The sequence below is a fragment of the Leptopilina heterotoma genome, unplaced genomic scaffold (assembly GCF_015476425.1).
Source record: "Leptopilina heterotoma isolate Lh14 unplaced genomic scaffold, ASM1547642v1 Lhet_10, whole genome shotgun sequence".
Classification (NCBI taxonomy): Eukaryota; Metazoa; Arthropoda; class Insecta; order Hymenoptera; family Figitidae; genus Leptopilina; species Leptopilina heterotoma.
In genome coordinates, this window is record NW_025110813.1 from 3,905 (window position 1) to 31,327 (window position 27,423).

The 27,423-nt window shown below is 27.7% G+C and overlaps 2 protein-coding genes and 1 long non-coding RNA gene across 3 annotated transcripts; 2 read left to right on the forward strand and 1 right to left on the reverse strand.

The window, feature by feature from the left end:
* Positions 1-252: 252 nt before the first annotated feature.
* LOC122498213 lies at positions 253-1,935 on the forward strand. Its single transcript, XM_043605848.1, has 4 exons — positions 253-510; positions 797-908; positions 1,268-1,402; positions 1,737-1,935. The coding sequence occupies exons 2-4, from the start codon at positions 852-854 to the stop codon at positions 1,893-1,895; spliced, it is 351 nt and encodes a 116-aa protein (XP_043461783.1). The 5' UTR covers positions 253-510; positions 797-851; the 3' UTR covers positions 1,896-1,935.
* A 397-nt stretch (positions 1,936-2,332) lies between these two features.
* On the reverse strand, positions 2,333-4,378 carry LOC122498076. Its single transcript, XR_006301196.1, has 3 exons — positions 4,092-4,378; positions 3,802-3,973; positions 2,333-3,002 (listed from the first exon to the last, which is right to left on the reverse strand). It is a non-coding gene; the product is annotated as an uncharacterized LOC122498076 (long non-coding RNA).
* A 9,090-nt stretch (positions 4,379-13,468) lies between these two features.
* Positions 13,469-27,167, forward strand: LOC122498061. The gene is made up of 3 exons (XM_043605605.1): positions 13,469-13,901; positions 18,110-18,190; positions 25,540-27,167. The coding sequence occupies exons 1-3, from the start codon at positions 13,728-13,730 to the stop codon at positions 26,446-26,448; spliced, it is 1,164 nt and encodes a 387-aa protein (XP_043461540.1). The 5' UTR covers positions 13,469-13,727; the 3' UTR covers positions 26,449-27,167.
* The last annotated feature ends 256 nt before the right edge of the window (positions 27,168-27,423 follow it).

Genomic DNA, 27,423 nt, shown 5'->3' on the forward strand with positions numbered 1-27,423 from the left:
AAACATTTTATTTAAGGTGTAAGATACCATTTTTCCATCTTTCATTTTATTTTTAGATATTTAAAAAGACACCTATTTCTGCAATGCACTTCAAACATTCAATTATTATCTTTAAAAATAACAAAATTCTTTACAAAATTTGAATTATGTTCCTAAAAGAACAAAATTCCCCTTTTCTTTCTCTAGAGTGGTTAAAATAAATGACATAGTTAGACTGTTTAGGATGAATTTTCACAAGCTTTACTGAAGATTTTATGGATATATTATCAATTCTATGGATTTAAAAATTTTTTTAAAGAAACAAATTATCTAAAATTATCAAGAATAATTTTTGTAATTTTAATAATCTAAAATAAATTTAGATATCAAATTACTGGAAAAAAATTGGTACCCCTGAACAAAGCAAATATAAATAAAAGCACAAAAGGAACTCCGCTAAACGATTTAGAGGAAAGATTGTTGCCATTAATATAAAGCGAAAAAAAGGATAGCGCAAATAATTCAACAAGTGTGAGTAAATACTTAAAATTTTTAATTTACTTCATAATACAACTCATCTAAATTAACACCATACTTTTTAGAAATTTAATCATTCCGAATGGTAATAATTTAAAAATTATATAAGTTAAACATTAAATAGTTCATTACAATTAAAATTCCACTTTCTTACTAATTTAAAAATTAAATTTTTTAAATTTTAGCACATATTTTCAAAATATTATCTACCTTAACACTTTTTTAAATAAAAATTCCCTAATTAATGGAATTTGTAGTTTAATTGTTCTTTTTCTTACAGATTGTCATAAAAAGAGAGCGGAAATCACCGTTAATTAAAAGGGCTACTTTGCTCCATGTCATCAGGAGATGAATCTGATTCATTTGAATCACCACCATCAAAACAAGTAAAGGTTAGGCATAGTTTAATTAAATATAAATTTTTAATTTTTTAAATAGATTTTTCCAAACTAACTACAAAACAAAATATTCCTATAAGCTTTATTTTTAAATAAAGTCGAGTTTAAAAATAAAAAATTATTTTTTTAGCAAATTATTAATTAAGATAAAAATAAAAAATTTTGATTCCCAAAAAATGTTGGAAATTTTGTTTTATAGTTAAGGGCAATTAAAAAAAATTGCAGAAAAAAAGGATTTTTTATTTAACAATTTTTTAGTAATTGAAATTTTATATGATTATGTTTTAAATTGTTGTATTGAAAATATATGTCAAGTTTAATTATTATATTAAATTGAAAATTATTAATCCTAGACTATCATCAGTGGCCAGCAACCTGCTCGAAAACTACTACCGAAGAGTGGTGGAAGTGTTCTCCTCGACAAGCTGAAAAAGTTATCAACGCAGTCGTCAACGTCACCAGAAACGTCAAGACCATCTTCCTTTTCAGTATATATAAATATACTTTTTAAAAACTTTATTTTTATTATTGACAATTGGTTATGAGCACTTTAGGAAGTGTTTTTTTAAGCCTTAAGGAGTTAAAAAACAATAAAAGAAAAATTGTTTTTTCTTAAATTCTAAAGTGCAGTAGTACCTCGAAAAACAGGTTCAAATTCTGATACTAACTCCCTCTTAATCATTATTTCTTAAATCATATTTCCTAAGACAAAAGTCGACTCTTCCTTTAATTTCATTAAAATTCTTTTCAGTAATTTAAGTTTAGATAAAATAAATTAAAAAATAAAATTAAAATATAACTGTATTTTTATATTTATTTCAGTACCAAAATCGAGATATGACTGCAGAATTGAGGGCAATGCATGAGGAAAATTTGGCAGTTTTAAAAGAAATTTCTTCAACCCTGTCAAATATTTTATTAGTTTCACTGGAAACCCTTGAAGTTTTAAAGCAAGCCAGTGTGGAGGGCAAAAAAATTTAATTACTTTTACATTAATTATAACTTTAAAATTTTCAAAATGATTTAAATTTATTTAAAAATAAAATGAACGTTTATTTAAAAATAAAATTTTATTTTCCTTTAATAATTAAATTCCAACTTTGTCTTTTTTTAGTTTTCTTCCTTCTGTTAATGTCGAGTCAATTCAATTTCGTTCTCTTCTTTCTTCTAGAACTTTCCATTCCTTATAGTCAGAAATTTTTTAAATTAATCTTTTCTTTATATCTTTAAAAGTGACTTTTTCATTAAAAATATATTTTTTTAAAATCTTTATAATACAGTTATAAAGTTTATAAACACTAAAAATTTTTATTTTGAAAGCTTGCTATTTTATTATATTAATATTTTATTATTGCACGTCACAATTCTTGTGTCATAAATATAAAAAAATTAAAATTCTATAAGAAAATTAAGGAAAACAAAATAAAATAGAAAAAAGTTAAAATTCTATAAGAAAATTAAGGAAAACAAAATGAAATCTGTCGTAATAAAATTGCAGAGCAGCAACAGTGACTTAATACCTTCTGGTAAAGAAGAAAAAAATTGGAGAATAAATTCTGATGCAAAAATTTCAAAATCGTTCAGCAACAGCGACAATCTCATCGTTAACGTCAGAGTCAGCGTCATCCTCTATATATATATTGTTTTACTCTTTGGACAAGAAAAAAGTTTTTCATTTTTACACCTGTTTTAGGCAAATAAAGTATCACTTTTTACACATAAAACCCACGAGGCTTTAAGCCATTCAATCAGCGAGAGTTAAATGTTGTTCTTAACTGTTAAAAATCTTATTTGTATTTTTTTATGTATTCATCTTTATTTTATTATTTTTTATTCATTAAATTTTCCAAAATATATTCAATTTATTTCAAAAATAAAATTTAAAAACTATATAATCTTATTATTAACTTCTTCTTTCTCTCCTTCTTCAATAATTGTCTTCTTTTACACATTTCGATTTTTTCTGACAAGATTCGTTTTCCTTCTGTTACGTCTACAATTTTTTTCATTTTATTTTATTAATTTATAAGTCAATTCTCGGTTTTACGATTTTATTGATATTCGAAGCGAAGAAAGTCTCCATGTTTTCTGAAAAAGTAATATAAATGCACTGCATTTTTTAAATTGACTACATCTTATTAAAAATTAATTATTTAAATGTAATATTATTTTTTAATTATTTAATTATTTTCTCTTGTGTAAACTGTTATATTTCAATGCATTTTTGGGCCCCCCAAAACAGTGTCGCCTCTACCATTGTGGAATATTTATAGGTCCACGAGTTTCATAGAAGACAGACGGGTCTGGACAGGACGAAAATGACTTAGACGAGTTTTGCTGAAATCGCTTAATTTATATTAAGCGATTTCAGCGAGACTGAACTACAAAACGAAGATTTTGTAAAATAAAAAGAAAAATATATAATTGCAAACGTATTGAAAATACTACTCATCGTGAGAAGAAATTAATTTATTTAAATTCAATTCCGAGTGATAAAGAGCTTAAAAAGAAAAATTTTGTTTATGCATTTTTTTTTAAGTTGATAATTTTACTGACTTTTTAAGGTTCTAATACAGAAACCAAGAATGATAAATAACCTAAAAAATATGGGAAAATTTTTAAAGATTCTAGAAAAAAAGTAGAATTTTAAAATACAATTTTTTTTTGTTGGTAATGTAGAAATTCGCAAATATCTACAAAAATAGTCGTGGAAAATGTCAAAAGACATTAAAAATTTCTAAATACTTTAAACAAAACATTTTATAATAAAAGGTTTTTTTGTGTTTTAAATTTTGTGAGGAAAATTATTTCATTGATTATCATATAATATTTTTAGATAATTAATTTAAAAATTAAAGAAAATATTGAAAAAATATTTATCACAAACCGTTAGAAGCAATTATTTTTGCTTTATACGTTTTCCCGTACCAAACCACAGTCGCCAAATTTTGATTCTTTTTTACAATTTGCTCCTTTCCAACAACACTTATAGATTTTTTAGAAACCCACTGGACAAGACAAAACATATTGATTTTTATTTTTGTCTGTTTGAACTGCCTCTATAAATATAATCAGAATATTATGCAAGATGCAATTATTCTTTTATTTTGATAAACTTCATAGTTTATTGTTTACATTATTGATAAATGTAATTTTTATTATTATTATATAACAAACCCGTAATGTACTGCTCCGCGTGGCAGGGTGCACGGGAATAATTGTAATAATTATAATAAAATAATGTAACGTAAACACAAGTTTAAAATGTCACTTAAGTTTTGCACGGCAGAAGAAAAGACAGCCACTCCTTCTGTTTACTTTTTTTATAGAGAAGTTTGCCGCATAACAAAAATGGTGTTCAAATGCTTTACATTTATCGTGACTTTTCAATCCATTTAATTTGAATTTATTTTAAAACTATTTAGAATTTCATAAAAAAAAGAAAAAGTGCTGTCTTAGAATTTTTTTCTGAATCTAATTCTACAATTTTGAATACGATTTTCAGATCACCTTGTATAGAATATAATTTCCATCAGCAAATCTCATTATTTAGAAACCAGTTTTAAGGGATTTGCGGTTAGTTGATTGGTTTATTCTTTCCTCTATTCTGGGGAGCAGGTAATTATAGACATAAATTTTTAGATTCGAAATAAAGATTTCTTTTTTCTTGGACGGAATATTTTTTTATATAAAAGACTTTTATATATATTTCTTTATTATTTTTATCTTTTATAAAAAAAAAATAAAAGATACTTAGAAGACAATCAATTTTTCCTAAAGAAAGAAATTTTTCCTACTCTCTACATAATTGAATTAGTGGTAATTAATGTTCTAGTTACTACTAAGTAGTTATTATTAATTAAAAAAGACGGATTCGTTTGACAATTAACCAGTAAAGATTTTTACTAATTTTTAGTAAAAGACAATAAATTTAATAGTGTAAAATTATTACTCCAATATCCAGTATAAAAAATTTTCAAATGAAAATGTGAAAATTAAAATTATCTTCAAGACATTGTACTCAAATATAAAAAAAGTTTTTAATCAAATTTCTTTAATAAATTGATTAGTTTTTAAAATTTTCAGTTACTTTCAAAAGTTTTTACTAAATTTAAATTATTTGGACATTTTTCTAGTAAACAAAGAATGAATAAATTTATTCTCCTTCAAAAATTAGTAGAAAATATTTTTAAAAATCTAGTTTTTAGAATTTATTTACTACAATTTTTGAAAAATAAATTATTTTTAATATTTCACTTTAATAATTTTTAAAAAAATATCAAGAGTTACAGATACAGTTGAGAAGGTCAATGAAATAACTTAATCTTCGCTCGACTGAACGCTGAGAAAGCAGTTAGTAATATATAAAAAATAAAATAAAAAATTAGAATCTAAAAATTTTGATTTTTTTTAAAACGCTAGTTTGAAGAAAATAGTTTTTTTTTCTCAAAATTCACTAAGTGCATTTTTTGACTAAGTCATACAAATCCAAAAAATTTTAATTGTTTAATACTTTTTTTTATAATAAATGGTGACATGTAATTTATTACACTTTCTTACCTTTAATGACAAAAAGTATCGAGAGAATTTTTTATTTGAAAGAATTTCCAGCGAGAAAGTTATTAAATCAATATTTGGAGAAGTTTTTTGGAAAGTTTTAAACAATTTATTTCATATAAAAATAAAAAATTTATGTGCGATTTTTAAAAAAGTGCAAAGTTTGCACCATCAAAGGCAATTCATTTCAAAATATTTCGTTATTTATTATCATCAATTATTATTGTCATATAAATTTTATTATTTTATCATTAATAAAAATAATAAATATTCTAAGTAATATGACTAAAATTAGTATTTTAGTTAAAAACATATTAATAATGGAGAAAATGTTAATGATTTTATTATTATTAATAATAATAAATATTCTTTATTATATTATTAATCATATTATGCACAAAAATTTTCATCTTCGACAAAATTTTTTTTTATTTTTATTTGTTTCGAATAATTTTTATTTGGTTTAAATAAAATTTTATTTGACTCAAATATATGTTTTATTTATGTCGAATAAAATTTTTATTTCAAAAAATAAATAACCTATAGCATTTGGTTCTGAGGTGTAATAAACTAAATTTTTATTATTATTTATATTTTATTATTTTACTATTGATTCAATTTTTTATTTATTCATTATTTATTATTTATTTATTTTACGCTAAAAAAATTTTATGATTGAAATAAATATATTTACTTGTATCGAAATACTTATATTTAAGTCAGTTAAGTGACTTAAGTGAGTGAATGTTTTTAAATGAAATAAATTATCAGTTCATATAAAATTTATTTCATTTAAAATTCATTACAATTTTGATTCATCTTTAACTTTTTCAAAATTTTTCCTAAACATCTACAACACTGTAATGAGAAAACAGATTTTTTAATCCCTAAATACTCAAACAAAAAAATATGTTTGAATTAAACAGATTTAATGACTGAATTAAAACTAATTTGTATTATATTTCAAACTTATGTGTAGAATCAAACTTATTAGGTTTTATTCAAAAATAATTGTTAGTTATATGTCAAAGATAATTATGTTTGACTAAAACCAAACGTATTGTTTTCTAAGTGCGAACTCTTAATCTCCAATTCCGACAGTGCTATTTTTTCATCACCAAACAAAAGTCGATTGGGAAAATCAACGGAAAATTTGACAAAGTCGACAAAGTTTTCACTAATTTGGAATAATGAGCATAATTACCGCTCACTTCTCCTCCTTTGAAAAAAGCGATTCATCATCTTAAATTAGTGGGCATTGACAAAATTTTGAAAAGCCGCCAAACGACGCCACCTCCTTCTCTAATTAGAGAGGAACATCCTTTCATTACAATATCTCACCCTAATTTTTCAACAAGGAAATTCCCAAATTAGAGGGTGAAAATGGAATATAATAGAAATAAAATTCTGATTTCTTGACTCTCGGATGTCGATTCTTTGTCGGACGTTGAACGTAAAAGCTTTATTCCAGTGCTATTAGGCTACTAAATAGGACTCTCGGCGATCACGTGACTATTTTGTTGGCTTCTTCCTATTTTCCTCTCTCTAATTTGTCTCCTTTCTAATTTTTTTCTCTTTCTTATTTTTCATTCTTCTCACTTTTTTACTTTTTCTCTTTCTCTATTTTTTATCCCTCTCTTCTCACTTTTTTATTTTTCTCTCTCTTTTTCTTATTTTTTCCCTCTCTTACTTTTTTCTCTATTTTAGTTTTTCTCTCACTCTTTCTATTTTTTTTGCTCTCTCCCTCTTTATTTCTCATTGGAAAATTCATTGCCAATGTTAAAAAGCATTGCTGCCGGTTTCTCTCTTGTCCAGGTGTGAGAAAAGCACACAATAAAATGTCACGTTCTATTGAGGGCAATCCACGCTCGTAGAATCGTCGTCACCCTAAAATTCTAAACTAAACGTTGGCTAGATGAATGGATTTCCATTCGTTCATTTCAATATAACGTCTCTAAATAGTGGCCTCATATATACCTATATTATATATATAATATATAGTATATAGCTCTCGTTTAGCGTCACGTATATTTCACCCTACAATCAACTCACGAGACAAATACCCTTATTTGTACACATCCTGTCCATTGTGACGTAGCGAATGCACCCCGGGATCCAAGACGAACTTTATACATATATGAGTACGAAGCTAAGAAACTTCCGGCGAAACTTGCTTCCCCGCCCGTTTTCTTATTTGTCGTTCTCCTTTTCTTTTTTTGATATTTGAAGGATCCTCTCTCGCAATACGCCTTCCGTTTGGTTCATTCTTATATGCATGGAGAGAGAAAAAATATCTGTTTGTGGGCGGGCAACGGGATACACCGCGAGAAAAGATATCGGGTACCTGCCATGTGAGAGAATTCTATGGGGTTTCAATTATTCTCGCATCCTTATGTACCATTGATATCGTTTCAATTATTATCGAGTATACGAAATGGAATGATTTTTCATTTTTTTCTATTTTCAAGTCCTCTTCCTTTCGGATTCGAGGATCTTTATGTGTATACCACCCCGGATGTGTAATATTTGGGCGGAGTAAAGGACCAGAACCTAATCGTCGCTAAATTTTCATGAGGCTATATGTATATGCTTATGCAGTATCGGCTTTCCCGTTTCTTAACGAGTATAAGGCATATGGGGGCTTGGTTGATGTTTTTACAATGGAAACAGGATGTTCTTTAAAGTAAATGAGCATTTCATCTGCTATTATTATCAATTTACATTTAAATATATATATGTGTGCGGAACAAGTTTTGTTATTCAGGGAAGTGGTCACTTCAAGGAAGTACTATTTTACGATTGTAGGTATGTGTGTACTTATATTTGCATTTGTAACATTTAAAGTAAAATTATATGCTGAATTTATTATTCTATTTAGTGCAATAATTGAAGTTTTTTTTACTTCTAAGACATTAAGGAAAGAAAATAAAAAATTACATTAACAAAATTCGTGACAACATCAATAACAAAATTAATTTGTAAGAAAAATGCTATTAATTTATTTTTTAGTAGCATCGAAGTAAAAGAGTACAAATAACAATAAACAAAAATATATTGTTATAAGTATATTGTTGCTTATACTTTTTTACTTGTATTTTAAGTAAATTTTAGTGTAAAATGTTACAGAATAACCATTTTTTAAATAATTTAGTTAGTTAGTTATTCAGTTAGTGAAAAAATGTGTAGCAGAAAAGATGGTTAAAAATAGTTAGTTTCTAAAAATTGTTGTTTTTTTTCTTTACTATTTATTTAAGAATAATAAAGTTTCTAGGGCTAATTTATTATATAAACAAATTAATAACAATGTCTTTTTTTATGACAATTGTCTTTCCGGAATGTCAAAAAAATAATAAAGAATTCTGTAATGGATTTACAACATTTTTTTTGTAACAATTCTCTAGGAATTCTGTGATACACGAAGAACAATATTTACCTAAAACAGCAACAAATTTCACTATATTAACGAAATTTTTAGTTGATTTAATTAATTGTTTCGCTATTCTAGGGAAACTTATCGCTGTTTCGAGTAAAATTTACTTTACGTGTACGGTGAATTTTTATAAACATAATAAATTCTTATAAACATTCCGTAACAAATCTGTAACTTTGGTTTGCAAAATAAAAACAACAGTTTTGTAGTAAAAATAATTTCAATAATACTTTAATAATTTATTAATAAATGTTGCTGGAGAATTCTAGAACTGAATTTTTGTTGTATTTTGTTACATTATGTTATATTACATTTTCAGAGAAATAATTTTACTTCTCTCTAAATCTAAACTAATGAAAATTGAGACACTACTCTCTAAATCTGTTTTCTAAATTTGAATTAGTGAAAATATTTACTAATTTGAATTGGTGACTGACATTTTGCTTTTCAATTATTAAATTTTACTAATGAATAGTAATTTTTACTAATTTATTCATTCAAATAGCAAAATTTATTAATTCAAAAACAAAACAGTCAGCCACTAATTCAAATTAGTAAATATTTTTACTAATTCTAATTTAGAAAGTGAATTAGTGAAAAAGTCGTTCACTAATTTAAATTATTAAAATAAATAATAAAATAATATAAACAAATACAAACAAGTATAAAAACAGATTTGGTGTCAAAGCAGTAAGAAAAATGTGAATGAACGAAAAAATATTTTTTAATGGTAAATGGTTTTAAATTAAAAATAGAAGGAAGAAGAAATTAATAAATAGAAGAAATACAAAAAGGGCATCAACTCTAAATATAAAACTCTAATATTTGAGTCTTCATTGCATGTTGCATCGAAAATAATTAATAAAAACTCATTTTAGTATTACCAAATTAATCTGAAACTTTTAATTAAGCTAAAAATTATCACAAACATAGCCTAAAAATGATCGACTTCTTAGGTATGTACCTGTCTTCGAAGCGCGTCACAAATTATATTTAATACTATTTATTTATTATACCCAGTTCGTGCCTTTAGGCCATATGAACGAGCTTCCGATGCGGCATTCTCTTTTTATACATTTCACTTATATATACTTACAATTTTGATTAGTAATCTATAAATTATTTTTGTATAAAAATTAGGCTAATGGAAAATTTTACCAAAATGACCATTTGACCAAATTATATTTAGAATATTTGAAAATGAAAAAATGAACTAAAAATTATTATATTAAAGATGTTTAAGCACAAGTGACGTCACAGAATGTGCAAAGCATGTGTTTTAAAAATGACGTCATAATTAAAATGCCCTTAAAGAGAATAATATAATAATAATGTAATAAATATAATTAAATAAAAAATAAAATAAATTTTATAAATAAGATAATTTAGATAAACTATCATAATATAAATTATAAAGACAAAATTAGAAACTTGTTTTCTCTATTTACTTATTTTATTTATTTCCAATTTTAGTGGTTTTTAATTCAAAAATTAGGCTAATGGGGAATTTAAATAAATGACCATTTGGTGAAATAAGATATATAGATTATAGGAAAATTGACACGCTGAAGAATTATGTATGATTAATGAATATTAGGACAGATAAGGAAGCTTTTCGAAAATTTGAGAAGATGTGTCTCGATATTTTAATAAAACAAAGTTTTTCCATTAAGAACTTTGTGAAAGAATTTCTTCTAAAATTTGTAAAGATGCGTCGCAGTGTGCACATTATATTCTAGAACTATTTTTGATCCCATAAGAAAACAGTGTTTTGAAACAACTCTTACATTTTTATTACAGAACAATTTTTAGAACTCTGTTTTAGATTTACACCATCACATTTGTTCTGTACCTGTTCTATAAAAAAATGTAAAATATACTTTTCAAAACTTTGTTTAAATTTAGTACTATTAGAATTTTATTGCTATAACAATATGTGCTATACAATGGAAAAAATTTATTTGATTCAAATAGATGATTAGTTGTCTATTAAAAAGAAATATTTATTTTTGAATCAAATAATTTTTATTTAGATTAAATAAATTTGAACTAATAACTATTTGAATCAATAATTTCAGTATTTGAAACAAATATACCATTTGATTGATTTAAATAAAATTTATTTGATTCAAGTGGATATTTATTTGGTTCAAGTAAATATTTATTTGGTATTAGACAAGTAACCGGTTATTTCAATAAAATAAATTTTTTTTTTTGGCTTAACAAGCATAATTTATTTTTTTAGAACATCTGTGTTATAAACTAGTTTTTAAATTTAGTGGTAAGATTATTGTTACAAAAATGTATAATAATAGTTCTAGAACCATGTTTAGATTTAATCTATAACATTTGTTCTGTATTTGTTTTGTATCTTTTGGGACATCTTCTCTAAATTCGTTTTTAAATTTTGAACTCTTTAAATTTGAATTTGAAAAACTCCAGCAACTAATACACAATACTAAGAATTTTGACGAATTTTTAGTCGTTTTCACTAAAACTTTAGTAAAAAAAAAAAAAATTTAATCTATTAACAGCATGTGACTGTTAGAAATTTAATGGTAATTTTTTCGACCACTTTTCTCTTTAAATATTTAATAAATAATTGAGCTGAAATTTTGTAAGAAAGTCTTAAATATAATAAAGAAGAGCAGTGATGTGCAAAAGTTTTAATAATTCAAAAATAAATTATAAAAAAACACTTTGAAATCGGTAAAGACGAGAAATTGATTAGAAGTGACCGTGACAACTGATAATTTTAAAGTAATTTGTAATAATTAATTTTAAAAATATAAAAACTTTTGCACATCACTGCCCTTCTTTATTGTATTTTAGACATTCGTACAAAATTTCGGCTCAATTTATTAAATATTTAAAGAGAAAAGTAGTCGAAAAAATAGTGAAAATTTTCACAAATTCTCAGTAAAATTTTAATATTTCATTTAGAAGTTTTAAATATTTTTCGAAAGTTTTATTGTATTTATTTTATTTTATTATTTATTTTATTAATTTAAATTAGTAAACGACATTTTCACTAGTTCATTCTCTAAATCTGAATTAGTGAAAATATTTAATAATTTGAATTAGTGGCTGACTTTTTATTTTTGAATTAATAAATTTTGTTAATAAATTAGTAAAAATTACTATACATTAGTAAAATTTAATAATTGAAAAGCAAAATGTCAGTCACCAATTCAAATTAGTAAACATTTTTACTAATTCAAATTTAGAGAACAGATTTAGAGAGTAGTGTCTCAATTTTCATTAGTTTAGGTTTAGAGAGAAGTAAAATTATTTCTCTGAAAATGTAATATAACATAATGTAACAAAATACAACAAAAATTCAGTTCTAGAATTCTCCAGTAACATTTATTAATAAATGATTAAAGTATTATTATTGTTGCTGTTGTAGGTAAAAATTGTTCTTCGTGTATCACAGAATTCATAGAGATTTGTTACCCAAAAAAGATTGTTGTAAATTCGTTACAAAATTCGTTATAATTTTTTGCCATACCAGAAAGACAATTGTTATTAAAAAAAATACATTGTCATCGATATTCGTTATACAGTAAAGAAAAAAGACAATAATTTTTAGAAGGAACTTTTATTAACCAACTTTTTTGCTACAAATTTCTCCACTAACTAAAATAACTAACTAACTTCATTAAAAAATTTTATTCTGTAACCTATTAGATTAAAAATTACACAAAATACAAGTAATAAAAAAACGGAAAAATGCCTTAGTATTTTTTCGGTTTTTTGTTACTTGAACTTTTTTACTGCGATGCTGCTTAAAATAAATTAATAGCATTTTTAATTTCGTTAATGTTATAAAAATAAAATAAATTTAATTTTTACTGCTATCCATAACAATATATTTCGAATTCAAAAGGAAACAATCATTTTAATTTGTCCCATACGTCACGCAGAATTTGTCCCCAAAATAGCATGATCCACTCAAAAATACAATGTTTGTTTTCATTCCCTCATACTCCCGCGCAACTGTAATAATCTCCAAAAGCCGACCATCTGGTCAGTTCTACAGGATTTTCAGGACCAAATAATATAAATCGCAAGAGATCCCCCCCTTTCAATTTCCAAGAATTTTATGTCCATAACGATTATTAAAGCTGAAATGCGGGCAAAATTGAGTCTTTCTGTATTTGTCGAACGTTATAAACTTCTAAGCGAATAAAACAGACTGTTACTGTTACCCTCAAATATTCCACGCATCCCTTTTCTTTTTCTCCATACATCACTCTATTCGCTTCATCTCATTTCATTCATCAGAAAATGATTCTTTCTTTTTTCTCTCTTCCTGCTCATTTTGTCTCCTTTATTCCCGGGCAATTCGCATCAGAAAAATAATTTGTGCGAAATAAGATGGTGCGCCTGTGTGTTTGTTGCCGACCATATGCCGAGGGACGATTTTCAGAGCCCATGGGTAATTACAAGGGATGCTCCATGGAGCGTTCGAGTATTTTTTAGGGTAGGGGTAAAATTTCAACGGTGGGGCGCTTGTCTATATAAGAGGAGATGCTAACCTTCAAGGGTCACAGTTTGCTTCGAATTTTTCGTGCGCGCACATGCGACTCACTTCAAGGTTTTCTTCCATTCTCCTCCCTCTCTCTCTCTGTGTACTATTCTTCAAAACATCTTCACATTCGTTCTCCAGCATTGGTGTCTTGGAGGATAAGAAGAACAAGTTGGTTTCTCTTAAATGTTTGTGTGTTTTTGGTGAAACATTACATTATTGGATTACATTACCAGTGAATATTGGATAAACAATTAATTTGAGGAGAAGAGAAGTGTGTGTGTGTTTAACAAAAATGACCATGGAGATTCAGTTGATTCTATTGAGTTTGTGTGTGACCTTGGCTGCGAGTATCGACCTTGGACCATACATACGGATCGCGCAATGCAGATCTCAATGCCTTCGACAATACAGTGTGGATGGTACATGCGATGTACTCTCAAGTTCGGATGAATATCTCTGCCGAGAGGTAATTTGATTTTCATTTCTTGGATTTTGTCCTCCGAATTCCAATTTGTATTTTTTATCCTAATTTTAATTTTCCGAATTGTAATAATCCGATTCTTTTTATCCTAACCTTTAATTTTACGATTTTTGTTTTTCCGAATTGTAATCATCTGAATTTGTTTATACAAATTTTAATCATCCGAATCCTTTTATCTTAACTTTAATTTTACGACTTATTTTTCGAATTGTAATCAGTTTTCGTATGTTTGGTTTGGTTGCAAACAATTTCCGTTGTTGAATTATTGAAAATACTTGTACAATATTCACTGTAGGCAGTACCAAAGAATTATTTTACATAAAATCTTTGTTGTTCGAATTTATTTGCAGTAATTAATGTTTAAAACGGATTGTATGCTAAGGGTACTTGTTGCTTCATTAATTATTCATTGCTCATTACTCTCAAGTTCAGATGAACATGTTTGCCGTGAGGTGAATAATTTTTCTTTTATTCTTTTCTACTTTTAAACCTGAATTTCTTGATTTTATTATTCGTTGTTTTTTGAAATCGTCTAAAATCGTTTGAGCCTGAGAGAATCAAAATCATTTTCAATAAACTTGAAATTAATCAGAAGCATCTTTAATCTTTTGAAATCATCAAAAACATCTGAAATCGTTTGTGTCTAAAAGCAATAAAATCAGTTAAAATCGTTTGAATTTGGATTTTTAAAATCATCAAATTGTTCAAAACAAGTAAAAATCAGGTTTATGTTTTAGTTTTTTCTATAATGGATTATAAATTAGTAGTAACAGATTACTACTTGCAGATTTTGATCTTCTGCTTGTTGTACCTGCAGTTATTGTTTTTTATTTGTTATTCAATCAAAATCCTTTGATCTTCTGTTACTGTAATTGAGTTTGTTTTGGTTGCATCATTCTTTTATTGAATTTTAGCTATTCTACTCAGAGAGAAATTATGTTTGAATCAAAAACTATTTTGTTATATAAACATTAATTTTAGGTTCAAGAAACTTTATTTAACATAATCTATTATTAATAAATAACTTAAAATAATATTACATATTATTATTTAATATTTGTTTGATTTAAATAAACAGTTAGTACAATTTAATACATTTTGCATTCGAATTATTATCTAAAGCAAATTTTTAGAATTCAGTTTCAGCAATAGTTTTACAAATTTTGTAAGTTGCAGTAAGTTTACAGTGTTAGTAAATGCATAGCAAAAGTAATTGATTCAACCAAAATTTTGTTGCTTCAAATAAATTTTCTTTCTGAATGTAAAATAGAAAAACTAGTTCCCACAAAAAATCAATCTGCGGAAGTTGATGGAATTCTTTCCACACCAGTTTCTTTATATTGAATCACTAAAATTCCGAAAAGCATACCTTTTTTTAATCCTACAAAAGTTCATTTTTTACAGTGTGTCCAAACTGAAAAAGAAATAATTTACAAACTTGTCATTCTTCCTTAAACGAGTATATTTGACAAAACCATCAATATTCCGAAACTTCTTGTTGTACATATACACATCTCTTTATTCTCCATCTTTGGCCAACTTTTCAGACACAATATTCTCTCGGGGGCTTCTTAAAGGACAAAGTTTCCGAGTAACTTCTACGAAAGATTTTCTTCTTCCTCGACTTTCTTTCTCGCTCTTTTTTCTTTCGTTTTCTCTCTCTTTTTCCTTTTTTTCTTGCTCTCTTTTTCTCTGTCTTTCTCTTTCGTGTTCAATAGACTCTCAAGTGGTATTGAGACCGCCATTAGAGCAAGGGAACTGCATGATCCTCAAATATAAAGTAAAGAGGGCACATCTAACTGTCAGAAAAAAAGAAAAAGATAACCGATCTTTTCAAAAAATCGTCTAGGGGATGTATCATTGGCGATAAATCTTCTCTTCTTCTTTTTTTTTCCCTCGGATTTTATGGGGCGCCGTGGAAAATCATGGTGGTCCCCCTCCTTTGGGAAGGAGACGCGCGTTCAACTCCGCAAGAGAGAAACAGATTCAGACGGACAGATGGGGAATCACGATTAATCCACACAATGGATGCGAGAGGCTTACATGTGAGGGCGTTGCTCATTTGGCGCGTAGATATATACCGGGGTGTCCATTAATTCTGGGAAATCGATTTGACTAACACATGAGTATCATGTTTATCCACATGTATATACTCTCTCTTGCTCTCTCTATTTCCTCTCTCTCACTTTCTTTCTCTGCTTGTAATGGTCCTTATTCGAGGGAGAGAGAGGGGAATAAGGACCATCATCATGAAACAAGCGGACACATTGGGAGGTACAATATATGTATATTGTGGAGATGATCTATTCAAATTTATTCTCGTCTCTCTTTTAAGGGTCCAAAAACCATGCCCCCTTTAGGATACGTTGAAGTCATACTTTTTGAAAAGGGAGTTAATAAAGTCTATCTCAAATCGAAACACGCGCGCAGACCTTCTTCTGATAATGATGCTCATCATCCACGACATTCCAAAGTAAATCGTTTTAGTGTTTCGACTGATCTGGTTTTTTTCTTTCTCTCTCTTCCTCTCTACTAAATGCCCCCCTTTTTTATTTCGTTTCGCATTCCTAATTAGGTTCCAAACGATCAGACGTAATTATCACTTCTGCGCTCTATATGGAAATGTAAATTTCGCTTCATTAATAATCGTCCTGTCAAAGGGGAATATTTTTTTTCGTTTACGATACTTGCCACCAGGTTATCAATTTGGCGCTATCAGTGAATATTGCCTTCATTCTGTAATTTGGTTTTTTTGGTTTATGCAGAATTTTTAAATCATATCTTAACATTTAAAAGAGAGAAAGAAGAATAGAAATGTTTGCCTTTTTCTATTCTTTTACCCTCTCTTGTAAAACTCTGTTTTCGACACTAATCTCCTGGGACTTTTTCGATTTCGAAAAAAATACTTTTCGGAGCCAAATTCAGGGGGCAATTTTTAAAAAGAAAAAAAGGAGATAAAGAGAGAAAATGGACCCTTACTGACAATTATTATTATTCCCTATGGATGCAAAAGGGGAAATGTCGTTAATCTGATGTTTATCGAGAAGAACGTCGACGCCCCCATCGATAAGAAATATCGCAGCTCGTAAATCGAGTTTCCCCAATCCATGAAATCGATGACCTGCACTATACGTGTTCGCGACACACTCGGTTCGGGTTACAACCCGAAATAAATTGTAATGGTAAATTCGAAGGGTTATACTCTCTTTTTCCTTCTTTTTTTCCACAAAAATAAAAAGCCTTTCGAAGTTGCTCTCGAAAAAATAAACCGTTCGTGATTGTTCTCGCATTCCGAAAAGGCAGCTGCCCCCCTCTATTCTCTCTTTTTTTTGCCTTTAAAACATTTAAACTTTCGGGTACAATTCTCCTTTTCTTGTTATTCTGTAACAAAAATTGTACAGCATCGAAATTACGAAACGGCTTTTTCTTTTCTTTTCGAAAGTAATAATAATCATACAATTTATATATTGCCACAAGGTTTCAATTAAGGTAATCGTGGAAGACATCTTCCGGAATGATCAATGTTATAAGAAACAAAAAAACATTTTTTTTTTTTTTTTCATAAGAAAGGCATGAAAAAAAATACATTAGACGCCATTAGAGGAATTATTCGTTCCTTAGGTTTTAGACCCACATTAAATTAAAAAAGAAAGAAGGAAAAGAATAAAAAAAGAAGCCGATTCGCCTAGGGCGACTCCAAATTTGATCCACGAAAGGTTGCTCGATACGTTTTGAGAAACGTCATTAACGCTAGCTTCGCAGTGTTTCTACGAAGCTGCGACTGAGAGAGTGGAGAGTTAAAAAGATGAAAAAAAAATGAAAGAAAAAGAAATCATGGAACAGGGTCCTGGCCTGGAGTACCCCAATAAATATGAAAACAACTACGAGAGAGAAAAAGAGTGAGAGAAAGAGAGAGAGAGAAAGAGAGACAGTGCCTGTTATGCCTGGAACAGGTTGGAAGCTAATTCGAGTCCCGGTTCATTCCCTTTCACCCCTTCCTCTCTCATCAGTCCCTCTCACTCTCACTCTCGATGTCTGCGAGCCTTAAATCGGCCGATTCAACCGACGAGTAAATGGTTTTTATTCACCGTCGTCTTGCTCCTCGCCAAAAGTCTCTTTTTCTCTTTTTTTCCAACTCTTTGCGAATATTTTTCTTCCTTGTCTAATTCTTGTTTTATCTCTTTTGCTTACAGTGCTGGAATCACTGCGAGGGCCTGGAATATCAGTGGCAGACCTATAAAGACCTTTGCGAAAACGACGCGATCTCCTCAACTGTAAGTATCTTCGTTTTTTCACCAAAAATTAATTATTTCTCTTAAATATCGATTTTTATTGAATTATTTTCATTAAAATCAGTTTTACAATATTTATTGCTATTCAATTTATTGTAACTAAATTTTTTGCTATTCAATTTATTGTAATTAAATTTATGGCTATATACAATTTATTGTTACTCAATTAATTGTTATTTAACTTATTATTACTCAATTTATCGTTATTTGATTTATTGCTATTCTATTTATTTACATACAAATGGGTTTATTTTATAAATAAAGAAATCATTTATTGCTATTCAATTTATTGTCACTTAATTAATTGTTATTCAATTTTTGTTACTCAATTTATTATTACTCAATTTGTTGCTATTCAATTTACTAAATTGTTACTAAATTTGTTGTTATTCTTTTAATTGTTATGCAATTTATTTATTTACATGTATACGAGCTTTGAAAAAAAGCCCTTTATTGTTATTAAATTTTCGTCTTATTTATTGCTATTAAGTTCATTTTTTTAATAAACAATTTCTGGAGTTAATAATAAAAAAACCACTTTAATTTATTTTTAAAAAATTCACTACTTTTCTATTATATAATTTTTAGCTCAAAAATTTTATTTCCAAACTCAATTAATTTATAACAATAAATTAATTAAATTCCATAGCTATTGTATTCAGTTTATCTATAATTCTCTTCCTTTTCTTTCAAAATTTTCGTTCACCTTGATTCGAGTAAAATTTATTGCCCCTCTTGCCATTAGCTGTAGTTATTAGCTGTGAAATCAAAAATTTCATAGACGAACTTTTCCGTATTTCGACAGAGAGTGAGAGAGGGATTTCACAGTAAATTCGAAGAAATGCGATGAAAAACTGGTTTTTTTTTCTTTTGTTAAAATTAAGTAATTGGTTCCTTTTTTCGAAGGTCAACATAAAAATTGTTAACTTCAGGGTTGTAAAAGAATTACATAAAAGATGGATCGTGTGAAACAAATTTTTGTAAACTACAAAAGGGATCGTCACTTTTTACAACAACCCTTATTCATCAAAAAGAAACATTACAATGAATAATAATAATCGATTTTATTTTTTGCTTTTAACATTTACAATTTTTATGTTCTTTTTCACGGATAAATTCCACAAAATTTTCCTTGGTAAATTCTTTACCATTAAATAGGAAACAATAATTTGTGTTGAAATATTATTGAGAATTTGAAAAATAATGTAAAATCAACGATTGTTAATTGTTTAAAATATACAACATTTTTTTTAGTAAAGTATAGAGTTAGTATAACAAAAATAACAATGATGTTCATTTGAGTGTTCAAAAGTTTAGTGACACGAATTTTATTTTCAGTAATAAAAATTTCCCTTTTCAACTGTGGGAAAATTTTTTCTCTCCACTATTTTCTTGATAATAAACCGATTATTTCCATATATTTTAATTCAATTTTTCAAAGAACGACCTTATAAAGGGATCAATTTTATGTCCCCTGAGAGAAATATCAAAGTTTTAAGAATTCGAGCATAAAAAATCATATGTAGGTAAAGGTAGGAGGGGGTTGGGGGGAGATTTTGATGACACAAAGCCCCTTGTAAAAGGAAAGTATAACATTTAAAATCCTAGACTCAGGTGCAATCCGATCTAGTCCAAGTTACGTGTATTAGATCTCGGATTTCTGACCCTTTTTTAAACGGGCGATCGCTCGGAAAGCGGGTAATCTTGCTGTCAGTTCTTGTTATCCTCAAAGGAAAAAAACGAAGAGAAGGTCCTTTTCTATTCTGAAATCGACCGAGCGGGAGAAAAATTTCTTACCAATTTTCAAACGTGTATGAGAGAGAGAGAGAGAGAGAGAGAGACTTGAAACTTTCAAAAAACTTCACGTAAGGAAGAGAAAAAAAAGGACCGTTGAAAGCAATGATCCGTCCTATACCGAAACCGTGACGCATAAAGCGTACCCTTCGGACCTTCCAATTTCGAAGGAGAAAGAAAAAAAAAATGCAGAGCAAAAGATGAGAGAGAGAAAGAGAAAAAAACGAATTCTCTCGTCCAATGAACTTTTCGAACGGGAAATGCTTAGAATCGACTACCTGCCGATTTTTCACGGAAGGTCGAGCAAAGTCTTCTTTTTTTTAGGAGTTGGAAAAAGAAAATATTCTTTTTACGTATTTTTTTCATCCAGTCATTTTTACTCGACTGCCAAATGTTGTAATATTTGGTAGGAGTGAAATTTTACAATTCTCGATAGTCATCATATTTAAATATTTGAGAGGAGAAAATTTTCTTTCTTCTCTTTTTCTTCCATCAACATTTTCGAAAAAAGGTAAACACTCGATTTTTACTCTTTTGTAGGATATATTATTCATTCTCAAGCCTCGGATAGTTTGAATTTTTTTCCACTACATATTTTTAGAAAAGACGATTTTTTTCGACTTATTTTCAAAAAATGCGAACTTTTCGACTGTTTTTTCAAATAGGATTGCAACAAAATTCAATTTTTTTTGTATAAAATGCAAATTATTTTTATTTTTATAGTGTATAAAAAAATAACTGTAGTCAAATATTTCAAAATTTATTTTTGATTAATTTTTTTAAGATAATTAAACTTTTGAAGTGGTTAATTGAAAAGTTTTTTAACAATTGAAATTCAGTAAAATTTTATGAAAATAATTAAAAACAGTTGATTTTCTAAGTATTTCATTAAACTATACATTTTCGAAAATTCCAATTTTTATAAATAATAATTGCATTAAAATTTGTTAAAAAAATTGAGTTTTTTTTAGAATTATTCCTCAAATTTTGAAGAAAACAATTATTTTCCAAATTTTTAATTAAGATTCTTTAAAAAATTCATTAGTTTTTCGAATTGTTCAAAAAATCTGTTATGAAACTCTATTCTATTTTGTAAAAATCATGTATTTTCATGTTTGCAATTAAAATTCTTCAGAAGAATTGGTTAATAAAATTATTTTTAAAAATTGAATTATTTTTTTCAATTCAATTCAAAATTTTGTACTAAATTGGATTTAAATTAAGAATTTTAATTCCTTGAGGAAAAATAAACAACAATTTAAATACCCATTTTTATTTAACAAAATTATTTAATTTTGATTAATTGATTTTAGAAATTGAGGGGCCGGATGTATCAACTGCCTCTACGCTCGAACGTGTTGTCTGTCTCTTTTTTCGCAAGATAAGATGTCGGAAAAAGTATCTGAAATTCCGAAGTCAATGAAAAGCAAAAATAAAAATTGTTCTCAATAGAGCTTATATAAATACACATTTTTTATTAAGAAAATTTTGTTCTGTGACTTTTATTTTTCTTGATAAAAAATAAAAACTAAATTTTTCCACCGGATTAAAATAATTAAATTTTAATACTCAACTCGTGATATTTTGTTAACCAATGAAGCAAAATAGTTGTAACTTCACATACCTTCGTAGAAAACCTCGCTGATTCCAGCGAAATGATTAAAATAATAAAAAAGTATAATTTGTTAATAATTTTTAGCTGCAAAGTAAGTATTGTCGTGACACGTGTTTTAGAAACTTTGAACGAAAAAACATTGCGATGAAGTTTCGAATTTAAAAAATTTTTTTATTCTAACTTGTTAAGTAGTATTTGATAAAGTTTTTCTGAAAATATTGCTTTCTTTAACCGATAACTATACTTTCTACAACAGTTTGTTTAAAAAGACGTCAGCGCGCTACGAGATGTTTCGCAGCGCAGCACTCGCAAGTAAACGACAACTCCATTGATATAAGTCTATATAATTGTTTTTGACAGGAGAAAAAAGGGTTTATAATATAAATAATAATTATTTTCAAAACATTTGAAATAAATCTAAAAATTTTTTAATACACATTTTACATTTCGAGTTATAAAAATATTGTAATACATAGAATGTAACTGGATTACTTATACCGTATATTAGTCTATGGCAATTTTAATACTTTTACGTTACGTAACAACTAAACAATGAGTAATTTAATTTACATTTATTTTTGTAACATTTACGACGCTAACTAATGAATTATTATGCATAACTTTGGTTTGTTTTTTACCCTTTTCAAGTTTTTAAATAAAACATTTTTAATAAGAAAATAATGTTCTTTAAGATAATACGACGTTTTTCTTTTAATTTTAATAAAATTATATTCTCGTTTGGTACGCTGTGTACATTTATGCATAAAAATGTTTCGTTCCTTTAACACGTAGATTTTTATAGTTTACAGAAATATCCAAAATTCTGTTTATTTAAACGATCAAATTCAATTATCAAAGTTTATTGCAAATTTGAATTAAAACATAACTTAACATACCTCATTTCGTAATTTTTTGCAAACATTGTGTTTCCATGTACTTTCATTTTTTGGCCTTTTTCTCCCACAAGACTTATTTGTGTCACTCATCTTCACACATTAAAAACTATTGCAATAATGTATTTACAAGATTCGTCTTCAGGAGACAAACTCCTACTGACATCCGGTTTTTGACCAAAATGGCCAAAACATTTTCTCAATTGTGATAAAAAAATCTCAAAATCCTGGGAAAATTGTATTGGGTTTTACCGAACCCTTTTTTTTTGCAGTCAACGGTCGCGGCAGCCGCGATCCATCTGGACACCATATTTTTCCGAAGAGTGAAAAAAATCACAACTTTGAGAAAAATGGTATATAAAAAAGGGTTACTTTCTTGAAAAGTGCATATGATAACAAAAAAAATCTATTGTATGAAAATATCTGCCAAAATACAGATATAAATAAAATAAAAATAGGTTTTAACGTCAAGTATTCAATACAATATACAATTATTGTACAATTTATTTTGCGAATAATTCTGCAATATTTTTTTAAAAAATATTTCTCATGTTATTTACTTACAATACATGTTAAAATAAATAAACTGATGCTACTGTTATATAAAGCTAAACGAATCGTCATAATCCATAGTTAAATATTATATAAAAATAATTACTTTGATAGCAAAAATTCAGTCAAAAATTAAAATAATAATATTTTTACTAATCTTAATAAACATTTATTAGTTAAATTAACATCAAATTTATGTCAAAATAATTATACACTAATTATTTGCATGTCAGTAAATTTGAACTATTTTTAGCCGGTTTTGGCTAATTATTATTGGTTACTTTTTAACAATAATTAATAGTTTTTAACTAAATTGCTATTGCAAAAATTTATCAGTGACTTTACTAAAAATTGTATTTCTTTTCAGTAAAGAAATGAATAAACTAAAATAGTCTCAATCTGTTCCAAACAAACAACTTGGGAATCAATGTATTCGTTTACTTGCGAGTGCTGCGCTGCGAAACATCTCGTAGCGCGCTGACGTCTTTTTAAACAAACTGTTGTAGAAAGTATAGTTATCGGTTAAAGAAAGCAATATTTTTAGAAAAACTTTATCAAATACTACTTAACAAGTTAGAATAAAAAAATTTTTTAAATTCGAAACTTCATCGCAATGTTTTTTCGTTCAAAGTTTCTAAAACACGTGTCACGACAATACTTACTTTGCAGCTAAAAATTATTAACAAATTATACTTTTTTATTATTTTAATCATTTCGCTGGAATCAGCGAGGTTTTCTACGAAGGTATGTGAAGTTACAACTATTTTGCTTCATTGGTTAACAAAATATCACGAGTTGAGTATTAAAATTTAATTATTTTAATCCGGTGGAAAAATTTAGTTTTTATTTTTTATCAAGAAAAATAAAAGTCACAGAACAAAATTTTCTTAATAAAAAATGTGTATTTATATAAGCTCTATTGAGAACAATTTTTATTTTTGCTTTTCATTGACTTCGGAATTTCAGATACTTTTTCCGACATCTTATCTTGCGAAAAAAGAGACAGACAACACGTTCGAGCGTAGAGGCAGTTGATACATCCGGCCCCTCAATTAGTGAAAGATCAGGCAAATATAAAATTAAATTTTTGTGACAATACTGAATGAAGTAAACGACTTTTTCGGCTTGTTTCATTAATCTTTAATCGACTTTTTTGCGCCATAAAGTCAATCCGAGGTCTGCATTTCATAGAATGTTTGATTATCCATTTTTCTCTGCATTATTTTTGCTAGCTCGTGGAGGTTAAAAAGTTTCTTGTCTTGAATTCTTCTCCAAGGAAAAAGAACTTGAGAAATTCTGTACCTACTTAATTTTCGTCTTGACCTTAGAAAGGCCATTCCTTTCCTTCAAATAAAGGGAAATTTGAGAACTTTTAAAATTTCAAAATACAGTCATAATTTTCGTTTCGAATTTAGAAAACCCTTTTCTTTTAAATACACAACTCAAGGAGAAAAAAGTGAAAGAGAAAAGTGAGTGAATGAGAGAGAGAGAGACAGAGCTTATCTTTAAAAATTACGAGCGAAACACGACTCTTGAAGATAAGTTTTGTGTGCTGGTTCCTCAAAGGCATTCCAATTTCAAGGTAGTTGAAGATGGTCGTTAATTAATGGAAAGTCACACTCCAAGTGCACTTTCAGTGATACCTAATCCAAGAATGACCATACCTAAAATTATCCTGACAATTTTTATTTTCTTTTTTTGTCCCTTTTTCCAAAGACTATCTTCATTGGTCTGTTATATGTACTCATTTTATGTTTATTAAAGTTCTTCATAATGACTTCAATAGTCACTTTGGGAGAGCCTTTTAACAAAATCAACAGAATTTATATATATTATGCACACGACCGTTTTCCAATATATACGATAAGCACCTATAAAAGCTTCCAGTATTTATTGTTACGTGTAAAATCATTTTAAGAATGGGCCACCTGTAAATAATGTGATTTGATATGATAAATATTTTCTCGAAAAAAAACTCTTTCTACTTTTAAAGAATCTAGTTAGGAAATGTTTCTTTTGAAAGAGGGTAATAAAGTACGATTTGACTTTCTTGTGGTTTTTTTTAAACTTTTTTTTAAAAGATGACTCAAAATTTTTAGAAATATTACTGTTAGAAAAAGTCATTAGAAGATGATGACCATCGGTATATAGATACTAATAGGCAAAAAAAAAAGATAATTTTTTCTAGTACTTTTTTAGTTTTCCTTTTGTTTCTCTAGTTTTACTTGAATAACTCTTTCAGGAATACTTTTTTTTTTACTTTTTTTTACCCTTTTTTTCTAAATCTTGTATACCATTAGAATCATTTTCCCTGTAATTTATCGTTGCTTCTTACGAAAGAGAAGATAATTTCCGTTAAGGAAGAGAAGTTTTAACTAATTTTGTAATGCTTGGTAATTTTCTTCAATCATGAAACACAAAGTGATTTAATTTTCTCTTATTCATTTATTAATTTTTTTCCTCTCTTTCTGTTACAGTGCCCATCATGCGGAACAATTTGCAACTACAGGAAGACACGAGTGATAGAAGAATATCTTCCATCAACATTACCAGCGCCAGAGAGGCCTCCAGCTTCATTAAAAAAATACGACATAGCAATTCTCTTGAGGAAAGTTAACAACGAATGGATAGAATCCGGTTATTTCCCAGGATCCTTTGTAGCTCGTCTAAAGCCAAGTATGTGGCTTATTGTCGTCTCGGGAGATGGAGTGAGGCACTTTAGCTATGACGAGTGGATACCAACGCTTGAATCCCTGAAATCAGGTTCACTTTATGAAGCGACAATTTCGTGGCGCAACGTCGATGCGCAAATACGTAAAAATTATGTTCTCGAGCAAAAGGAATTTAATGATAAAATAAGACAATTTTATTTGGAAAAATACGGACACAGCGTTCTTAATGAGAGAAATTCAGAGGAGGAGGGACCAACTGAGGCATTATTCAGAGATTTCTTCTTTAAAAAGAAGAATGATGAGGACATTATTTTTGGTGATCATGTGAGACCATCGACGAGTTATAGTTTATTCAATAAGGAGCGTGAGGAGAAGAAGGAATCGTGGGTCGTTGCTTGGGAACCGGAAGCTGGTGGTCTAACCGGAAATCAAGAGGCTGATTCGAATTATGCACAAATAACACTTCTTCCCGGAACACGTTATCGTGTACGAATTGCATCGAAAGATGGACCTGGCAGTTTTCCCATTGAAGTTGACACAAGTGCCTCATCATTTGTGCAAGTTCACAGAATAAAAAAAAACTTCAAAAATATTTACGCATGGGGGATCATCGCTGCGAGCATGTCTATGCTCATTTTTATCACTGTATTCGGATTAATCAAATTGTTAACGAGAAATAGAAAGTACATTGAGACAGAGGAGGAGGTAGTATGAGTTTTCATTCAAAGGCGGCTTGGGGACTCAAGTTCATTTTTTTTTCCATAAAAAAAATGCTTTTGGGTCGATAAAAATGTCGACCAAAAAGAATAGAAAAAAAAATCTCAGGGATCCACTTCCTCAGCGATGAGGTTGAATATAAGTGGAGGATTTTTGAGTTAAAGACTGAAAGAAGACAAGGATCGGGGGGAATGAAAAAAAAACTCCCGATTGTCTTCTTAGGAGTTTGAAAAGCTTCATGTCGGATTTGAAGAGAACGAAGACTACTGTGAGAAATAAAGAAGTAAATAAAAAAAAAACTGTGGCCAGTTAGAAAAATAGACGAAACCAATGAAATATACGAACATTTGATATTAAATTTCATGTCAATTCAATTCAGTTTCCTACCAGTTTACACAAAGAAATTTCCATTTTCCTTAAAATAAAATTCGAAAATAACCTGCAACAAAAATTGTTAATTCGTGTTTGTACTTCCAATTTTTAAAAATCAAAAATTACTTTACAGATTTTATCAGATAAATTTCTATTTTGCTAATTTATATAACAGAAAAAAACAATTGTACAAACTTGCTCAAAATGTAACGAAACAGACTGTACAAGAGTTCCTACTAAACGACCGTGGGGTTTTAGACTTCACCAAATGTATTTATTTGTAAATATTGTGGATATTTGTAAATAGTAATTATAATTAAATAAAACATTTTAAGTGAACTTTATTTTCTAGAAATTTATTTAATTTTTATCTCAATAAAATATTTTACACAAAAACATTTTTTATTGCTTTCGGTGATTATCATATTAATTTCGATAAACTACTTAATTCATATTTAAAAGAAATCAATTATAATTGAATAGATACTAACTTTTAAATGTGACTCACAAAAGAATAATTTAATTTAAATAATAGTGATAGCATTGGTACTTATTAAATTTAATAAAACAATTTTTTTTATGGAATTAAAAAAATATATA

Excerpts from the sequence above, each read along its gene's own strand:
- LOC122498213 (XM_043605848.1), top strand. The coding sequence starts at position 852 with ATGTCATCAGGAGATGAATCTGATTCATTTGAATCACCACCATCAAAA. Across the intron at positions 909-1,267 it reads CACCATCAAAACAAGTAAAG|ACTATCATCAGTGGCCAGCA; the intron begins GTTAGGCATAGT and ends TATTAATCCTAG. Across the intron at positions 1,403-1,736 it reads CAAGACCATCTTCCTTTTCA|TACCAAAATCGAGATATGAC; the intron begins GTATATATAAAT and ends TATTTATTTCAG.
- LOC122498061 (XM_043605605.1), top strand. The coding sequence starts at position 13,728 with ATGACCATGGAGATTCAGTTGATTCTATTGAGTTTGTGTGTGACCTTG. Across the intron at positions 13,902-18,109 it reads ATGAATATCTCTGCCGAGAG|TGCTGGAATCACTGCGAGGG; the intron begins GTAATTTGATTT and ends TTTTGCTTACAG. Across the intron at positions 18,191-25,539 it reads ACGACGCGATCTCCTCAACT|TGCCCATCATGCGGAACAAT; the intron begins GTAAGTATCTTC and ends TTTCTGTTACAG.